General features: G+C 29.4%; 2 protein-coding genes and 1 long non-coding RNA gene across 4 annotated transcripts; 1 reads left to right on the top strand and 2 right to left on the bottom strand.

The window, feature by feature from the left end:
• The first annotated feature begins 1,640 nt into the window (after nt 1-1,640).
• Nucleotides 1,641-3,118, top strand: LOC105783950 (transcription repressor MYB5). Its single transcript, XM_012609667.2, has 2 exons — nt 1,641-2,117; nt 2,332-3,118. Exons 1-2 carry the CDS (start codon nt 1,819-1,821, stop codon nt 2,861-2,863), a joined length of 831 nt encoding a protein of 276 aa, XP_012465121.1. The 5' UTR covers nt 1,641-1,818; the 3' UTR covers nt 2,864-3,118.
• Nucleotides 1,809-5,286, bottom strand: LOC128036053 (uncharacterized). Its single transcript, XR_008192874.1, has 2 exons — nt 4,985-5,286; nt 1,809-2,868 (listed from the first exon to the last, which is right to left on the bottom strand). It is a non-coding gene; the product is annotated as an uncharacterized LOC128036053 (long non-coding RNA).
• A 4,201-nt stretch (nt 5,287-9,487) lies between these two features.
• Nucleotides 9,488-12,919, bottom strand: LOC105783651 (uncharacterized). 2 transcript variants are annotated; one of them, XM_012609224.2, is made up of 10 exons: nt 12,733-12,919; nt 12,013-12,251; nt 11,714-11,918; nt 11,541-11,631; nt 11,280-11,425; nt 10,935-11,178; nt 10,751-10,855; nt 10,506-10,688; nt 10,190-10,394; nt 9,488-10,070 (listed from the first exon to the last, which is right to left on the bottom strand). In XM_012609224.2, exons 2-10 carry the CDS (start codon nt 12,227-12,229, stop codon nt 9,583-9,585), a joined length of 1,884 nt encoding a protein of 627 aa, XP_012464678.1. In that variant the 5' UTR covers nt 12,230-12,251; nt 12,733-12,919; the 3' UTR covers nt 9,488-9,582. The 2 variants fall into 2 exon arrangements, with proteins under 2 accessions (XP_012464678.1, XP_052482919.1); XM_052626959.1 differs by having other exon boundaries at nt 12,013-12,918.
• Between the last annotated feature and the right edge of the window lie 2,739 nt (nt 12,920-15,658).

The following is a 15,658-nucleotide window of genomic DNA, read 5'->3' as shown; positions in this document are numbered from 1 at the left end:
CAAACCTATTCAATTACTTAGTTATTTATTACAATTAATATTCTATATTTTTGGGCATGACAATACAAGCACATTGTGGGATTTGAACCGAGTACCGCAAAAGCTTCATTCCCTCACCTTCACTATTTCAACCAAATTTTCATATAAATTTTTTGCCTTCCAACTTTATATATATAAAAGTCATTTTAACTATTCATTTAATTTTCCGCCTCTTTTAGCCCTTAAATTTTCTTTGGTTGTCATATGAACCCCAAAATGTATGAAAATTTAATATTTATTAACTTTGCTTATATGGCATACACGTGGATGCCACATTAGCAATTAATTAATTTTTTAAATGTAAAAAAATTAAAATTTTCAAAATTATAAAATTATTAAAAAATTAAAAGTATAAAAATTATTTTTAATTTTTTAAAATTAACAATTGCTAACATTATATACACGTGGGCTTCCACGAATATGCCACATCAAGAAATTTAATAGATATTAACTTTTCTATTTATTTTGGGATGATTTGACAAATAATGTAAGTTTAAGGACTAAAAGAGACAAAAAAATTAAATGGATGGCTAAAATAATTTTTTATTGTAAAGTTTGAGGACCAAATATATCATCTAGATTTATAATATATATATTTCATCTAATACTAAATAATAATATAACAAAACTATGTTGCATTAAATTATATTAATAATTCTAAAAACTTTTCTCTTTTTTTCTCCAAGTCGTTTAATTCTTATCTTTTGTTTTGCTTAGTGGTGGTGTTAGCCTCCGGGCTGGCTATCGCTCGCCTTTTTCTTATCCCATCAACCCTTTCTTTCTTCTTCTAATTCACTACACACGTCTTCTCTCTTTTCAATTTGCATATTTATTTTGTGGGTATCTTTGTTATCTTCACAAGTTATTATGGACAGGAAACGATGCCTGTTGTTCACTAAAACTCCACCGGCCACCAGTAGTTTTTCTTGGAAAGTGGGTGGCTTTTCATCAACTTCTTAATTTGTTTGCTCTTATAGCACATTTTTTAGTCCTGCTTATGCATGTAATTTTAGTTTTACAAGTGATTTTAGAGATGATTTTGTTGTAGTCCACTCTAGTTTGGTGAATGCTTGATTCTTTTGTCACTTGTTGCTCGCCACTTTGGACCATTTATTATTGATTTCATCATTATCATATTAAGTGCTTGCAATCACTCCAGATATGCCATGCTTGAGTTATGACAAAACCAATTGTCAACATGTCATAATGTTCTATTGATACTAAGGCTAAAGCCTTTGTTATGTTGATGGAGCTTGTCCTTCATCATCTACGACGAGTGTTTGCTATTTTTTTCTCTTTGAATAGTATGGTTCATTCATTGAATGAATTAATGAATTTACCTTTATATATATATATATATAATAATAATAATAATAAAATAAATAAAATGAGAAATGGTAAAATAATAAATAATTATCCTTTTCAATCGTAAATTTGACATCGAATGAGAAGGACAACGCACTGACTTTGGCTTCAGATTCGACTGCATTGGGGTGCCTTAGCATCAAAATGTGCTCTAAAACTAGATATATAAATAATTAAGAAAGGACGAATTTCTTTTAAACAATTCTTATATAATTAAAATAATCTAAATCATACCCATCTTCTTATCTTTCCATTTTTTTTTTCTTTTTGGCACTTTCTCTACTATATCATTTGCTTTCCTCTTATTAAAACCCTAATCCTTTCCAGTCTTAGCCAATTTTAATTTTTCTGCCAGCAAGAACCACTCGAAGACAAAAACTTAACCCAAAGGATCATAGCTGAGCTGAAGAAATAATGAAGAAGCCAATTTTATTAGGAACTTCAACGGCAACAAGCAGAACGCCATGTTGCAGCAAAGTTGGGATAAAGAAAGGGCCATGGACCGCGGAAGAAGATGAAGTCTTAGCTAATTACATCAAGATAGAAGGCGGAGGAAGGTGGCGAACCTTGCCTAAACGAGCTGGTTTGCTTAGATGTGGGAAGAGTTGTCGTCTCCGGTGGATGAATTATCTCCGACCCACCGTTAAACGAGGTCCTATTGCTCCTGATGAAGAAGATCTCATTCTTCGTCTTCATCGCTTGCTCGGAAACAGGTCATCTCTTCCTGATATTCATACTCATGACGCTTATTTTCGAGGTTTTTCTTTTGATTCCCTTTTAGGGTTTCTTGCAAGTTAATTCCAATGATTCATATCTGGCTTTTTTTGAAGGTACTAGCAAGTAGCAATATCACACACATATATATATATACGCATATGAATATATGGACTGTAAGATTAAGGGTTCTTACACTGTGAATATTTCCAGGTGGGCATTGATAGCTGGGAGGATTCCGGGACGAACAGATAATGAAATAAAGAACTACTGGAATACCCATCTAAGCAAGAATTTAATCAGCCAAGGAATAGATCCAAGAACCCATAAACCATTAAGCCCTGTTAGCCATGGTTCATCACAAGCTAACCAGGATGATGATGATGATGTCCCAGAATCAAACCCTAACCCCCCAAGCTCCTTCAAATCTTCTGAATTAATGGGAGAAAAAACTAATTCCATGGAAACTACTAACCTGGAATCTCATCAGATATATCAACACCAACAAGAGGTTGGTGACGATTGCATGGGGCAGCCAAGCAGCAGCGGGAACGGGGGAGACTTGGTTGAAAATGGCAACGAAGACCATATGTTCTCTTTGTTTCTGGATTCTTTGATTACCGACAATCAGCAGCAGCAGCAGCAATCTAATAATGGCGAACTTTGGGAAGCTGAAATCATGTCTCCAATGGTGGAGTTTGGGAACCCCCAAAACTACTTCAATCATCACCAGCAGCATCCTTAGCAAAGCTGCCAAAGTAGTAGATGCATTTTGGTTTTACATTTCATATTATAAATTGAAAATGGATTAGAAAGTATAGGTTTCATTTGTATGCTTGGGTGGTGGTTGTTGTATGTAGTTTTCGTCTCTTTGGTTGTGTTAATTGTTAAGCAAAGAACTGTTTGTTTTAAGAAAACATTAGATCTACCTTGGCTTGTATCAGCCCCTAAATTAATGTACTCTCTTCGCTTATGTTTGAAAATATAAATTTGTACATAATTAATGTTATATTAGTAAAAATTAAATATGAAATGTAATTAGTAATAAATTTTTATTTTAAAAATTATTTATTTCATAAATTTTATTTTTAATATAAAATTTTATATTATTTTATATAGTTTTGACTAAAATTTAAATATAATAATTTAAAATTTTTTAATAATCAAAGTATTTTTCATGTATGTTTTAGTCCACAAAGATTAATCTCTAACAACAATATTATTTTCAATGTTGAATATTTCCTTTTTTTCCTTAAACAAAAGAGACATAATTTATTTTAAATCTAAGTTCCTTTGAAAACAAAATCACCTTAATATTTTTAAAATTATTCAATTGTTTTTGAAAATTTAATATGATTATGTAAATATTAAATGTTAAAACTTTAATGAAAAATTAATCGTTTATTGAAAAAATATTGTAAAAGATTATATAAAACTCATGAAAATAGCTCTCAATTACCACATATCAATTTAAATAAAAAATAAAAAAATATTTGATGCATTATCCATGCATAAGTCTCATGCACCATGGATGAATAATAAAATGATACATCATCATTAAATAAAACAAAAATAATAGAGAACCTACAAAAATTACTAATAACTTTATTTAAACATAATTGAATAATAATTAATTATAAAAATGCTAAAAATCTAAAATCTAAAACTTAAACCCTTAAACTCAACATCCTAAACCCAAGGATTATTAATATTAATTTATAATAGTTACCGTTAATGTTTAATTATTTTTAAATAAAAATATTTTTATTTATATTTATTTACAAGTCTTTATATTTTTTGTTTAATTTAATAATAATACGTGATAAAATTTATATATTGAGGATGCCTGAAAAAGTAAATAAGTTTAAAAGGAAAATTAGCAACCCTCGTTGATTGAATAGCAAGGAAAATCTTGGATCCTTGGCACTTTCTCTGAATTACATTTTCAAAATGAACTTTTTATATTACTTCCGAAATTATTCTACTTTTTTATTGTAAATTTATGGAAAGATATGTGAAAATTAAGTTTAATAAGGTTGGTGACTTTAGAAGCTGAGAATGGCAGATAACAGACACATGTGAAAGTTTGCTGTGCTTAAAGTAGGTGGCATCCATGTCCAAGTACGCATATAAATACACACCAGGGATCCGCATGCATAAGTTGACATTAAAATAATTTTATACATTGTTTGCACCAATTATTTTTTAATAATTTAACACTTATATTTTATATTTTATTTTTATATATTATATTTCAAATGTAACATAAATTAAAAATTTTTAACTATTTCATTCAATAAATTTAATATATCTTGTATTTTAAATCTATATGATAGATATATTGGATTGATTCGAAAATTTACATGCATGACAAGTACAATTATATCAATAAATTCAACAGCTAGATGATTAAAAAATATGGAGGATATAGAATTTTACATTAATGTAGACTTTTATGGAAAGTTGTTTTATTCATTTAGTGTTGTTATGATAAAACCTTTCCATTTGATTTAAATGCATGAGAAAATGCCCACCCTCAATTCATCTAACCACTTATTCATATTTTTCTGTTGTTAATTTTAATATACGCTTTCCTTTCCTTTTCCTTTATCACTTATCTAAACATTCAGCATCAAACTAAAAGAGTATTTATGCATGTGTGGTATATTTAGATAACTATTGTTTTATTTTAAAAGTATTTGGATAATCATTGTATTAATAGTTGTTTTTAAAGATTAAATACACATTGTTAGACAAATACTTTAAAATTTTTTATGATTAAAAGAGTGTAATTATATTGTGGCCCCTAGGAGAATGTAACGATGATCAATAACCAGTTGAAAAACAATAGGAGCGAAATTGTAACCTGAAAACATGAAGATCTACTACCAATGTTGTGATTACGCTCACCGCAGCCACTACCTACAACTAAAATCCTCGCCGTTGAAGCTTTCAAGGCAAAATAAAAAAAGAAATGAAGAATTGTTTTAGATGTAAGGGAAAGATCATGATGGAAAAGTAACACTAAAAGGCAGCCAAAGATTATATTTGAATAAAAATAAAAAAAAACAGGAAATTTGGAGATGAAGACGTAAAGGTGCATGCGCTCTAACTTATGTCAACAACCCATTGCCCTGCATGCATGATTCCACTGACCTACCCTTCTATGTGTTTTTCCTCACTCCAACCCACACAAAGGAAACAAAAGAATCTATTTATAACTTTTTTTTTTGATTGAATTGAAAGAAAAATTTAAAATTAGTTAAATCCAAGACTCCTATTTTATTATCCAATCCGATTTGATTTATTTTATTTTTGAATCGAGTGAAATTGAATAAATTTATTAGAGTTAAATTAAAAATATATTGAATAAGTAAATTGAAATCTTGTTGGCAATATGATTAAATTTCAAATTGGAGCATATAAATTTGAGTCAATATATATTTGAAAACTCTTTCAAAGTGGAATAAGTGGAAAAACAAGATGATTTAGTATGATAAACTTAATTTGGTAATTTACTTATTTAAGGCCTCAAATTTATCATTTTGAATTTTTTATAAAATATATAATTTAACATTTTAATATAATTTTTAAGAAATTTATATATTTTTAAATTTTAAAATAATATTATAATTTTTTTGAAAATTTTGAGGATGATTTTGAATTATTTTGTATATTTTCTTGAGAGGGACTAATTTGCTCATTTTAGAAATCAACAATGACCCACAGGGCATTTATATCAGTAATTTTCATTTGAGTTATTTAAGTTGTAAAATTCAACTTGACTTGAACTTAAAAACAAAATTATCTTATTTGAGTTGATTCGAAAAATGAAAAACTCAAATTGATTAACTCGAAATTCAAAAAAAATTAAATTACTTTTTTATTAGAATTATTTTTTCGAATTGAATACAGTTTTGTCGCCCTACTTTTGATTCTAAAAGAGTGAGGTAAATAGAAAATTTATGTTAGGCCTCTCAAAGATCCATTCGGATGGAGGCTAAAATTAAAAATAACGATGGAATTGAGTATCCATTAGGATTAAAATTAATCAAGGAATATGTATTTTGATGGTAAACCATAATGAGATGAATTATTGTAAGATGGAGACATTAGATTAAAATGAATATCTTTGTATAATGAAAATTAACCTATTTGATATTTAGGAAAATTTAGTAATTATATATCTATACGTAATTTTATATATTCATCAAATTATTTTTTAATTTGTTAATGAATCTTATTAATAATATCATAAATGAATGTATAGATTATAACATTTCCTACATGTTACAAATATGAGATACTGCTACACGAAAGCATACACACGAGACTTATAAATTTCCTAAAGATTAAACTTTTAATCAACATTTTATCTTCTTGTAACTCTTTTTCTATTTATGTATTAGAAAATGATGAGTTTAATCTCTCTCTATATAGGAGTATACTACTTGTAAGGATGATGGAAATAGAAAAGAGTGCAATAGAAATTTCCTTTATTCTCATCAATTATTACTGTGTTCTTTGCATTATTATTATTATTATTATTATTATTATTATTATTTTTATTTTATAACATGTTATCAGCATGGTTTTATTCAAGATTGATAGGTCCTTAGTTTACATCAAAATTTTGTTGGGCTCCCAGTATTGAAATTTAATTGTTTGGTTAAAAAATAAATCGTGAGCGGTTGCTGGAGATTTGCTTGAGGATGATCACTTTCTCTTCACTGCAAAGAATGATTATAGTCTCTACTTATCGTCCACAATTACCTAAGTAGGTCTAATCATTTTTTGAAATTTAATTCGATTTCTATTAATAAGTTTAATTTATATAATTTTTTATTTGCGTCTCTATGAACTTATAAATCCCTTCTCAAGTTTACTTGTTGTGCTTTCTATGTGGATATATATATTTGTCATTTTTTTAAGAATTTATTGGTCTAGTTTTAATTTTGATTAAATTATATGATTGTTCTTATTTGTTCTTGCCTATTGTAAATGTGTATCATATGCAATGATTATTTGTGTAATTTATGCAATGATTAGTTTGGATGATCACTTTTGATCATTGAACTCAATTTGGATATTTGAAAATTTCGACATATTCCTAAAGTAAATATTGCATATGCTTTTATAAAAAATATATTTCTTTTGTTGAAATAATGACATTATGGACCTCTCATTGGTTTAGACATTTCTAGAAGTAAATGCCATAATGTTACTTATATGTGGATACTAGATAAAATAAATGACAATGAAGTTATCAATTATCACAATTTATATTGACATTATAATTCTACTAGTTCTTATAAATAAAACAAATGTTCCCCAATGCATGATAATAAAATTTGAATTGAAATTATGCTATAAGAGATGGAAGTTAGAAAATTTTAATTTTAAACCTCTATAGTTGTAGCTTTAATATCTTATTCGACCTTATAATATTTTGTATTTTATTGTGTTATGGTATATAAAACAATTTATCTAACTCCATGCTTCTTAAAGTGATTGATTAGTGATATGAACTTATTCTTTACTATGTTTAATATATGTGTTATTTATATTTATTCTTTATATAAAATATATTTTTTTATATAAATAAATAAAGCTTTTTTAAGATCTGAAATTTTATCATCCAAGTTGAAAAGAATTACAAAATTGCATATATATTTTTAGAATAAATTACACATTTACTAATGTTATATAATAAAATAATATTTTATTATATGCTATTGAAGAGCTAATTAATATTGCATTAGATTGTCAAAGCTCTAGAAGAGCTAGTTTTGCATCTCCTTATGATGCAAAATTTTATAAAACATAACATATATTTTTAGATCAAGAAGATATATGTTGAATTTAATCTTTATGTGTTTTACATTAAAACTATGGATAGAAATAACATGAGATACTCGTGTATTTGTATGATAAATATTCCCTGAAGGAATACATTGCATGTTTATGATTAACATATGAGATAGTGAAAAGAAGCTCATAGTGTTAGACCATCCCGAGTCAATGATGATGCAAAACAATTTGATGAAAATTTATGTGCTTTTATTTAAGAATTAGAAGTTGTCTTTTAATAATTTTCATCAATACTAGTTATTTTGACAACATATTGAACGAACACCAGCTAAAGTTAGAGGTCAATTGTATTTTTGGATGACAACCAAATAATATATGAGCTCATGTATGACATGTATGCAACCCAAAATTTGCGATATTATTTCTAAAAATAATTTGATAGTGCACAATCTCTATATTATGCAATTTGTGCTAACAACACTAGTGCACTATATCCTAGACTTGATTTTTGTAGTTTTAGTTTAGATAATATTAAGTTGCCTATGCCTATATATGTTATACTTAATGGTTAGCAAAAGCATGCCTCCATTTAATTGCTTAACTATTAATATAAGAATAGCTTTACAATAAGCATGTAATTTTATTTGCATCAAGGCCAACATGTAAGAAATATTTGTCTAATGAGAATTGATTTTCATTTATAAACTAATAGATTTCATCTAAAATATTTAGATGTGCAATATCCATTTTATGTTCTATCATAACGCACTAAGATGAATCATCAAGTATAAAGTTGATAAAATTTAAAATTATCGTTAAATGTGAAAAAGTTGAAGAGAGATATATTTATAATTTTGAAAAAGTATTGTCATATTGTCTTATTTTCTCTCAAACTGGGACATTAAAAAACTAGAGAAAGTGAGGGAAATTGTGGAAAGGTAAGGAAATGATTATTTGTAATAATATTTTTCAATTATATCCTTCTTACCTAAAATGTTAATAGGATAAAATGGTATTTTGCTTCTTAAACAAAACATCAATTTTGTTTCCTAGATTTTCCTCTAATTCAAAAGAGAGTAAATGATATTCACTTTTTTATTTAAATATATAAAATAAAATAAAAACTATCTAAGCAATGGAAACTATAGTAAAAACTCAGAGTTAATAAAAACAAAGGAAAAGAATCCCCATTTTCTCTTTTTACTTTCATGCTTAAAGCAAACTATAGTAAAAACAAGAGAGAAAGGAAATATAAGAGAGAATAATTCTCTCTTCTTGGTTCATCTACATGCCTTTATTTATAGTTTATATATATATATTTAAAACTTTCACAATTTTGAATATTCCCCAGTTTTTATTTTTTACATTTTAAATAGAATTTGTAATTTTAATAAATTTTATATTTTTTATTTCTGACTGATGTAACAGTGCTACGTTAGCATCAAACGATTAACTCACAAACTGTTAATTATTTTTGCAAAGGAAGTTAATTAATTTTTTTTTTTGAAAAAGTAAGCAAAAAAGTTTTAAAGTTGACATAATAAAAAAGGCTGTAGCATGCACAAATGTTGAGACTTCTTTATAACAATCACATCTCTTTCTTTCATTCTTTTATAAACAAAAAAAAGTTATGGATCCCCAACATGACATAGCTTAGTAAGCTTTAGTTGGTTCAGTAGTGAGGCCGAATCCAAATGGGAAGAGTGGATCATAATGTGGATCCCCAACATTCATCGGCAGTTGATCAACTGTTTTAAACCAAGTACGAGGAAGCTTGCCTGAAAAACCATAGTCACCAAACAGAACATCCGCCACACCTTGACCCTCGCTTCCTGGCAACCATGCCGCAACCAGAGCATCCATGGAGTCAATATCAGGTTCTATCACAACGGGGCGCCCCGACATTAAGATGACAACACATTTCAAAGCTCCACATACATTTCTGATTGTGGTTGGACCGGGTTCTGGAATCGTTAGATTCATGCTGTCACCTTTTGTTTCGACATATGGATGCTCCCCTACTACCACAATGGCACAGGAGAAGTTGTTGGACTTGACGAATTTGGGATCCGGATTCTCCTCATACACAACATTCGTGCTTGAATCAACTGTGTTTTTTATGGCTGTTAGGACTGTTGTACCTGAGATCATAAGGACAGTCTTGATGGTTGTTTGCATATTGGAAAATGGGAGATACATACAAGAGTCGGAACAACATAGTTAAAAACACTAAAACAGGGGAGTAAATTGTTTGTTTTACCATTTGTAAGGTCGTTGCCACTGAACCCTTGCCACTCAATAGTCCATCCACCACATTGATAACCCAAATTGTCTGCATGACTACCAGCAACAAGTATTTTTGATGTCTTCTTAGGTAAGGGAAGCAATGGCTGATCGGCATAGTGCCCATTCTTTAGCAAAACAAGTGATCTTCTCACTGCTTCTCTAGCCAACTCTCTATGTTCCTGTTTAAGGTTTTCGTTAATAATCCGTATGATATAGATTCGGGTATGACATGTTGGGTTATAGTTATTTTTTTCTGTTTCAGGTCCGTGTCATGCAATGGATAAACTGACCTGACGGCCAAGTTGGTCAACTAAGCTGTTATCTGCTAATGGGTTCTCAAATAGACCCACTGCAAATTTAACTCTCAAAATTCTCTTCACTGCATCATCAATGCGGCTCATGGGGATGAAATTGTTTTTGACAAGGAAAGTTAGCCCGTCGATGAACGAGGAATAGTCGTACGGAACCATGACCTGCAGAGATGAAAATATAGTAATCAAACACATAAAATTAAGCATGAAATATAAGCTCTAACCATGTCAATGCCAGATCCGATTGCGGCTTGAATCGAGTAGGTATAGTTAGCATGAGGTGGATACGTGATCCGGTCAATGCCTTCCCAATCTGAGATGACGAAGCCCTGCAACAATGGTGCAAAATCTGGTGTTATGTTTCCTAAGGTCCTTTGTATGTTATGCTTGTGAGTGTGGAAACATTACTCTGAATCGAAGTTTGTTCTTGAGGAAACCAGTGACTAAATCACGATTAGCATGCATTTTAACGCCGTTCCAACTAGAATACGAAACCATGACCGTTGAAACACCTTTGATAATCGAAGTGTAGTAGCCTGGCATATGAATGCTAAGCAAATCATGCCAGTTGATCACTGTGTTGTTCTCATTTATGCCCTTGGTTGTTCCACCATCTCCTACGTAGTGCTTAGCACAAGCTGCAACATTTTTACTGGACATCGAAAAACCATTAATAGAAAGTTGTATCTTTATGTTTCGAAAAGTTATATAGTCGAATTCGTGTTATGTATAGTAAACCATGGAATTGCTCACTTTCCAGCAACAAATGGAACGCCTTTAGAAGATTTAGCAGGCATGTCTCCTTGTAATCCTGGTACAATCTCTGTCATTGCGTCAACAAGATGGGGATCTTCGCTGTAACTTTCGTAACATCGGCCCCATCTCGGATCTCGGCAAACCTGTGGAAGGAATCAGTAGTTAGAACAGACTGTGGACTTGTGCAAAGATCAATATTTCAAACTCAAAATGAATTCCGGGAAACAAACAGGAAAACAAAATTGAAAATAAAGCTACCGCTATACAAGGTGCGAAAACATATGGAATGCCAGTTGCTCTAGATTCAAGTGCTGTTGCGGCCCCAATTTTCTTAACCAGTTTAGGGTCCCTGAGTAACATGTACTAAGAAACTTAAAGAACAATGTAGTAACGCAGTACTATTGTAATGTGATTTAAGTGAAGCAACATGCCTGGTAGCACCTAGACCAATGTTGTGAGGAAAAATTGTTGCCTTGTAAACATTGTTGTTGCCATGAACAGCATCAATCCCGTAAATCATGGGGATCTGCATTCGGGTTGCTAAACTACCCTTCTGAAAGTCATTGATCATATTTATCCAAGCCTCTGGAGAAGCTTGTGGAGAAGGGGCACTCCCTCCTCCACTCAATACACTCCCTGCCAAAAGTAAAATCGATACCCTCTGTATCCATTAATATGACACACAAAAGTTGCTACATTTGATACAATTATGGTGGTGTCTCACTCTCACCAATGAAATACTTATTCATCACGTCGGCCGAAGCAACGCTGCGTTCGATCTGGACCATTTGTCCGATCTTTTCCTCCAATGTCATTCGATCCAAAAGGTCCCGGGTTCGAACATGTACCGCCTGTTTCGGATCTTTATATTTCATGTATTCCGCTTTTGTCAAGCAACACCAAAGCACTAGTCCCATAAAAAAGATGGTAATTCTTGTTCTTGCCATCTTTATCTTTCTTCCAATTTGCCTTGAGATTAAAGAGGAATATGGTGCTCACTTACAATCCCAAATTGAGGTGATGAAAGTTGTTGTTTTAAAACAAGTAGAATCCAATTACATTACTCGAACTCGGGTGTAATGAAGCAACTCAAAAAAAAAAAAAAAAAACCCTAATATGCAATGAAAAACAATACACGCTGAATTGGGAAAAGTGTTATATGAAGCTCTGAAAAAACCCCAATAAGGTGTAAGAAAAGATAGCTTGGTTTTCAATGAAGAACAGATGGAAAAACGTAGTGTTTTTTCTTGGTTTTTGGCTGCCATATGAAATGAAAAGAATTAATATAAACTGAATGTACAAGAAAATTCATTCTTTGTTATTTAAGTTTCTAAGAAAAATCAAGATACTGCAATGGGTGGTTATCTTCTCCAACTTTTTTCAGCACAACATTAGAGAACGAAACAATCAAGAAGAAGAAGCAATAAAAGAAAGAGAGTTCAAAACATACAGAAAAATCCCAGAAATCCTGTGCCTTGTAAAATGTGTAGGTAAAGTCTGGAAATGAAACGAAGGAGAAGGTGTTATTTATAGAAGATTTCTTATACATGTTTTTTTTCCTATTCCTTTTTCCATTTGAATTTGCAATAGAAATTAATTTGTGAAAAAAAGGAAAAGAAAACAGAGAATGGGAAGGAGAAAATTATGCAATGTGATTGGCAACTGGTAAGCAATCACCTTTATAATAATGCATCTTGCTTATATTATTGTCAATCAATTAAATGCTTGATGTTAGCTCCTTAATGAATCTACCTATATTAATTAACTTAGTTTAATTCATGTATCTATCTATTCTTTATTAATTAACTTAGCTGGATCCTTATTTACAAAATAATTAGTATTATTTTAAGGGTTTTTACATAGAAAAATATATGCATATTAAAATGAAGTCTCTATAACTTTTAATATTTTTATGTTACCATTTAACTAAAACTTTAATTATTATTTACATCAATTTTCGTATAAATATTTTTTTATCTACCTCTTGACTCACATAATCTATTATTTATACTAATTCTCGATTGAGTTTGTATTACAAGTCATCAAAAATTAATTCGATTAAGAGAGTATTAAAATACTTGTGTTTTATTTTTTCTTATTTTAAAATAAATAATACTATATGAAATTAGGATACCTAAGTTTTAAACATTTAACTTAATTAATATAAAATTTTATATAAATATATTATTATAAGAAATGGGTTTTTTTACTTAAATTCATAAACAAAAGATTAGGATGGAGTTTTTAAGTATGAAGTATAGTTAGGAATAAGAAAAAGTATAGATTATGAAGTGGATATTAAATCTCCTCTTAAAAATAACTAGTTAAGCCTCAAATTCATCATGGACGGTTTGTGGTTGAAGTATTCAAATCATCACATCCACCTAAATTATCTTTATAATTTTTAAAAAATAAAAGTAAATAAAATAGACAAAAAATTTAATACTTACCTCTATTTATAATTTCAAAACTTTTAATAAGAAAAAAATTAAATTGTGTCATTTTATTTAATTAACAATAAATTATTTCTGAAATTAAAATATTTAATCAGAAATATATATAGTTAAAACAAGAAATGGGTCCAAATTTGTGCACATAAAGGTGAATAAAATGTTAGTTTTGTAGTGAGAAAATAATTTTGTTCTTTCTTCTCAAATTGAAAGACAGAGGTGATCACTTACTTTCATAAACTATTTACTATAAACATTTATTTTATTTTTTTTGGGATTTTTGTTTTATTTTAGAGACAATATGCAATTCAACTACAAGATGGTCTAAGTTGTTTGATGAATTAAGAATTAATCAGCTAAATTACCAATGTTTGACATTAATCAATCTATGGGTGTAGCCAAAAAAACAAAACTACAGGCTTAGAATTTTTCAAGCAATGGTTTCTTCTAATATGGGCATTCTGGTAGCTGGATAAACTTGTTTTCTTTTTAATTTCAATAAAAACAACTACTTGCATTTGGAAGCTGTTTTATTCCCTAGAGGGTATTCCAATAATTTGTCATCAACACATCATCCAAGTTCTTACAAAGAAACAAACCGTTCGGTTTAGGGAAATGACTTGTGACTTTCATTTGTGTGGCTGGATCAACTTGGTTTCATTTTCACTCACCCTAAACACACCCAATGCAACACTACATGAGCGTTAATCCCAAAAACTAAGTTGAAATTTTCTTTCTAGAGATGTTCGACCATAGCAAAATCCCAATTTTTTCTTCAACTCCAAGTTTCCACAATATTACGTAGAAACAAACATAAAAAAACGACTCTTGAAGCTCAAGGTTGAGGGTATTATCAAGTTATGGGCCTAACAAGACAGCCGCCTAACTATTTCGTGCATTTAGAGTGGTTGGTGGTGCATAGTATTTGGCAGCAAATGATTGGATGGGTTTTATAGCATGAGAAGGAAGGTCATTGCTTTCTACTGTAATCAGATTGGTTTGGTGTGCTTTTATATATTTCCTTCGAATAGAAGGTTGCATGGAAAACCTTCTAAGTAGGTTCAGGTTCTATTTTTGCTGATCAAGAGAGCTATTTGTGCAAGGTTATTGAATCATAGGACGGTAGGTTTTTACTAGTCTTGTTTTGTTTGAAATGTTGGTTGGTAGCAAAAGTTTGTTGGTTTGGGTGAATAAAAGGTCAATTATCAAAAACAATAAAATCACAAGTAAAAACCTACGTGATTAAGATTGGTAGGGATGATACAATTGTGACAATAAAGAATTTGGTCACATATAGTGTGATGAATTTTGTATTTGACCCTGATAAAATATGTAATTGTGATTAATTAATATTTTATCATTATTATGACAGTAAATCGTCACTATAAGGGTATAATTGTCAAATCTATTTGTCAGTACCAATTTGTTACAAATGAAATGTTAAAATTGATGCCAAGGTTTCTTTTTCCCAAAAAATGATGTAATTCTGACAATATATCTATTAGTGACTATTATTAATCATTATATCGTCACTATACAATTTACTTTTTATAATAATGTAAACAAATAAATTGTCGTTGGAAGTGTATAATTGGTACTAATAAAAGCTAAAATTGACATCGAATTATTTTTTCTAGGATATGGTTTAATAGTGAAAACATATCTAATATTCATTGATATCGACTTATTCATGATGAATATGTAATTGTGATTTATTAATGTTTGGTTGCTATTAAGACAATAGTTATGACAATATTTTTAATTTTCAAATTTTAAAATAATTTGAACTTTAATTTTTAAAAGTTATATATTCTTTTAATTTCATTTTTGAATTTTGATTTTTTTAAAAAAAATTATCTATTCTTTTATTTATATAATTTTTGAAATTTTAGAATTTTTTATAATTTTAATCAATGTGGATGCCAT

This window comes from Gossypium raimondii, chromosome 13 (genome assembly GCF_025698545.1).
Source record: "Gossypium raimondii isolate GPD5lz chromosome 13, ASM2569854v1, whole genome shotgun sequence".
NCBI lineage: Eukaryota > Viridiplantae > Streptophyta > Magnoliopsida > Malvales > Malvaceae > Gossypium > Gossypium raimondii.
This window is presented reverse-complemented; position numbering and strand designations above follow the sequence as displayed.

Bases quoted from the DNA above. Each gene is read 5' to 3' on its own strand.
- LOC105783950 (XM_012609667.2), top strand. From the start codon at position 1,819: ATGAAGAAGCCAATTTTATTAGGAACTTCAACGGCAACAAGCAGAACG. The intron at 2,118-2,331 runs GTCATCTCTTCC...GAATATTTCCAG, and splicing joins CATCGCTTGCTCGGAAACAG to GTGGGCATTGATAGCTGGGA.
- LOC105783651 (XM_012609224.2), bottom strand. From the start codon at position 12,229: ATGGCAAGAACAAGAATTACCATCTTTTTTATGGGACTAGTGCTTTGG. The intron at 11,179-11,279 runs GTGAGCAATTCC...TTCGATGTCCAG, and splicing joins GTTCCATTTGTTGCTGGAAA to TAAAAATGTTGCAGCTTGTG. The intron at 10,071-10,189 runs GTAAAACAAACA...TTATGATCTCAG, and splicing joins TGGCAACGACCTTACAAATG to GTACAACAGTCCTAACAGCC.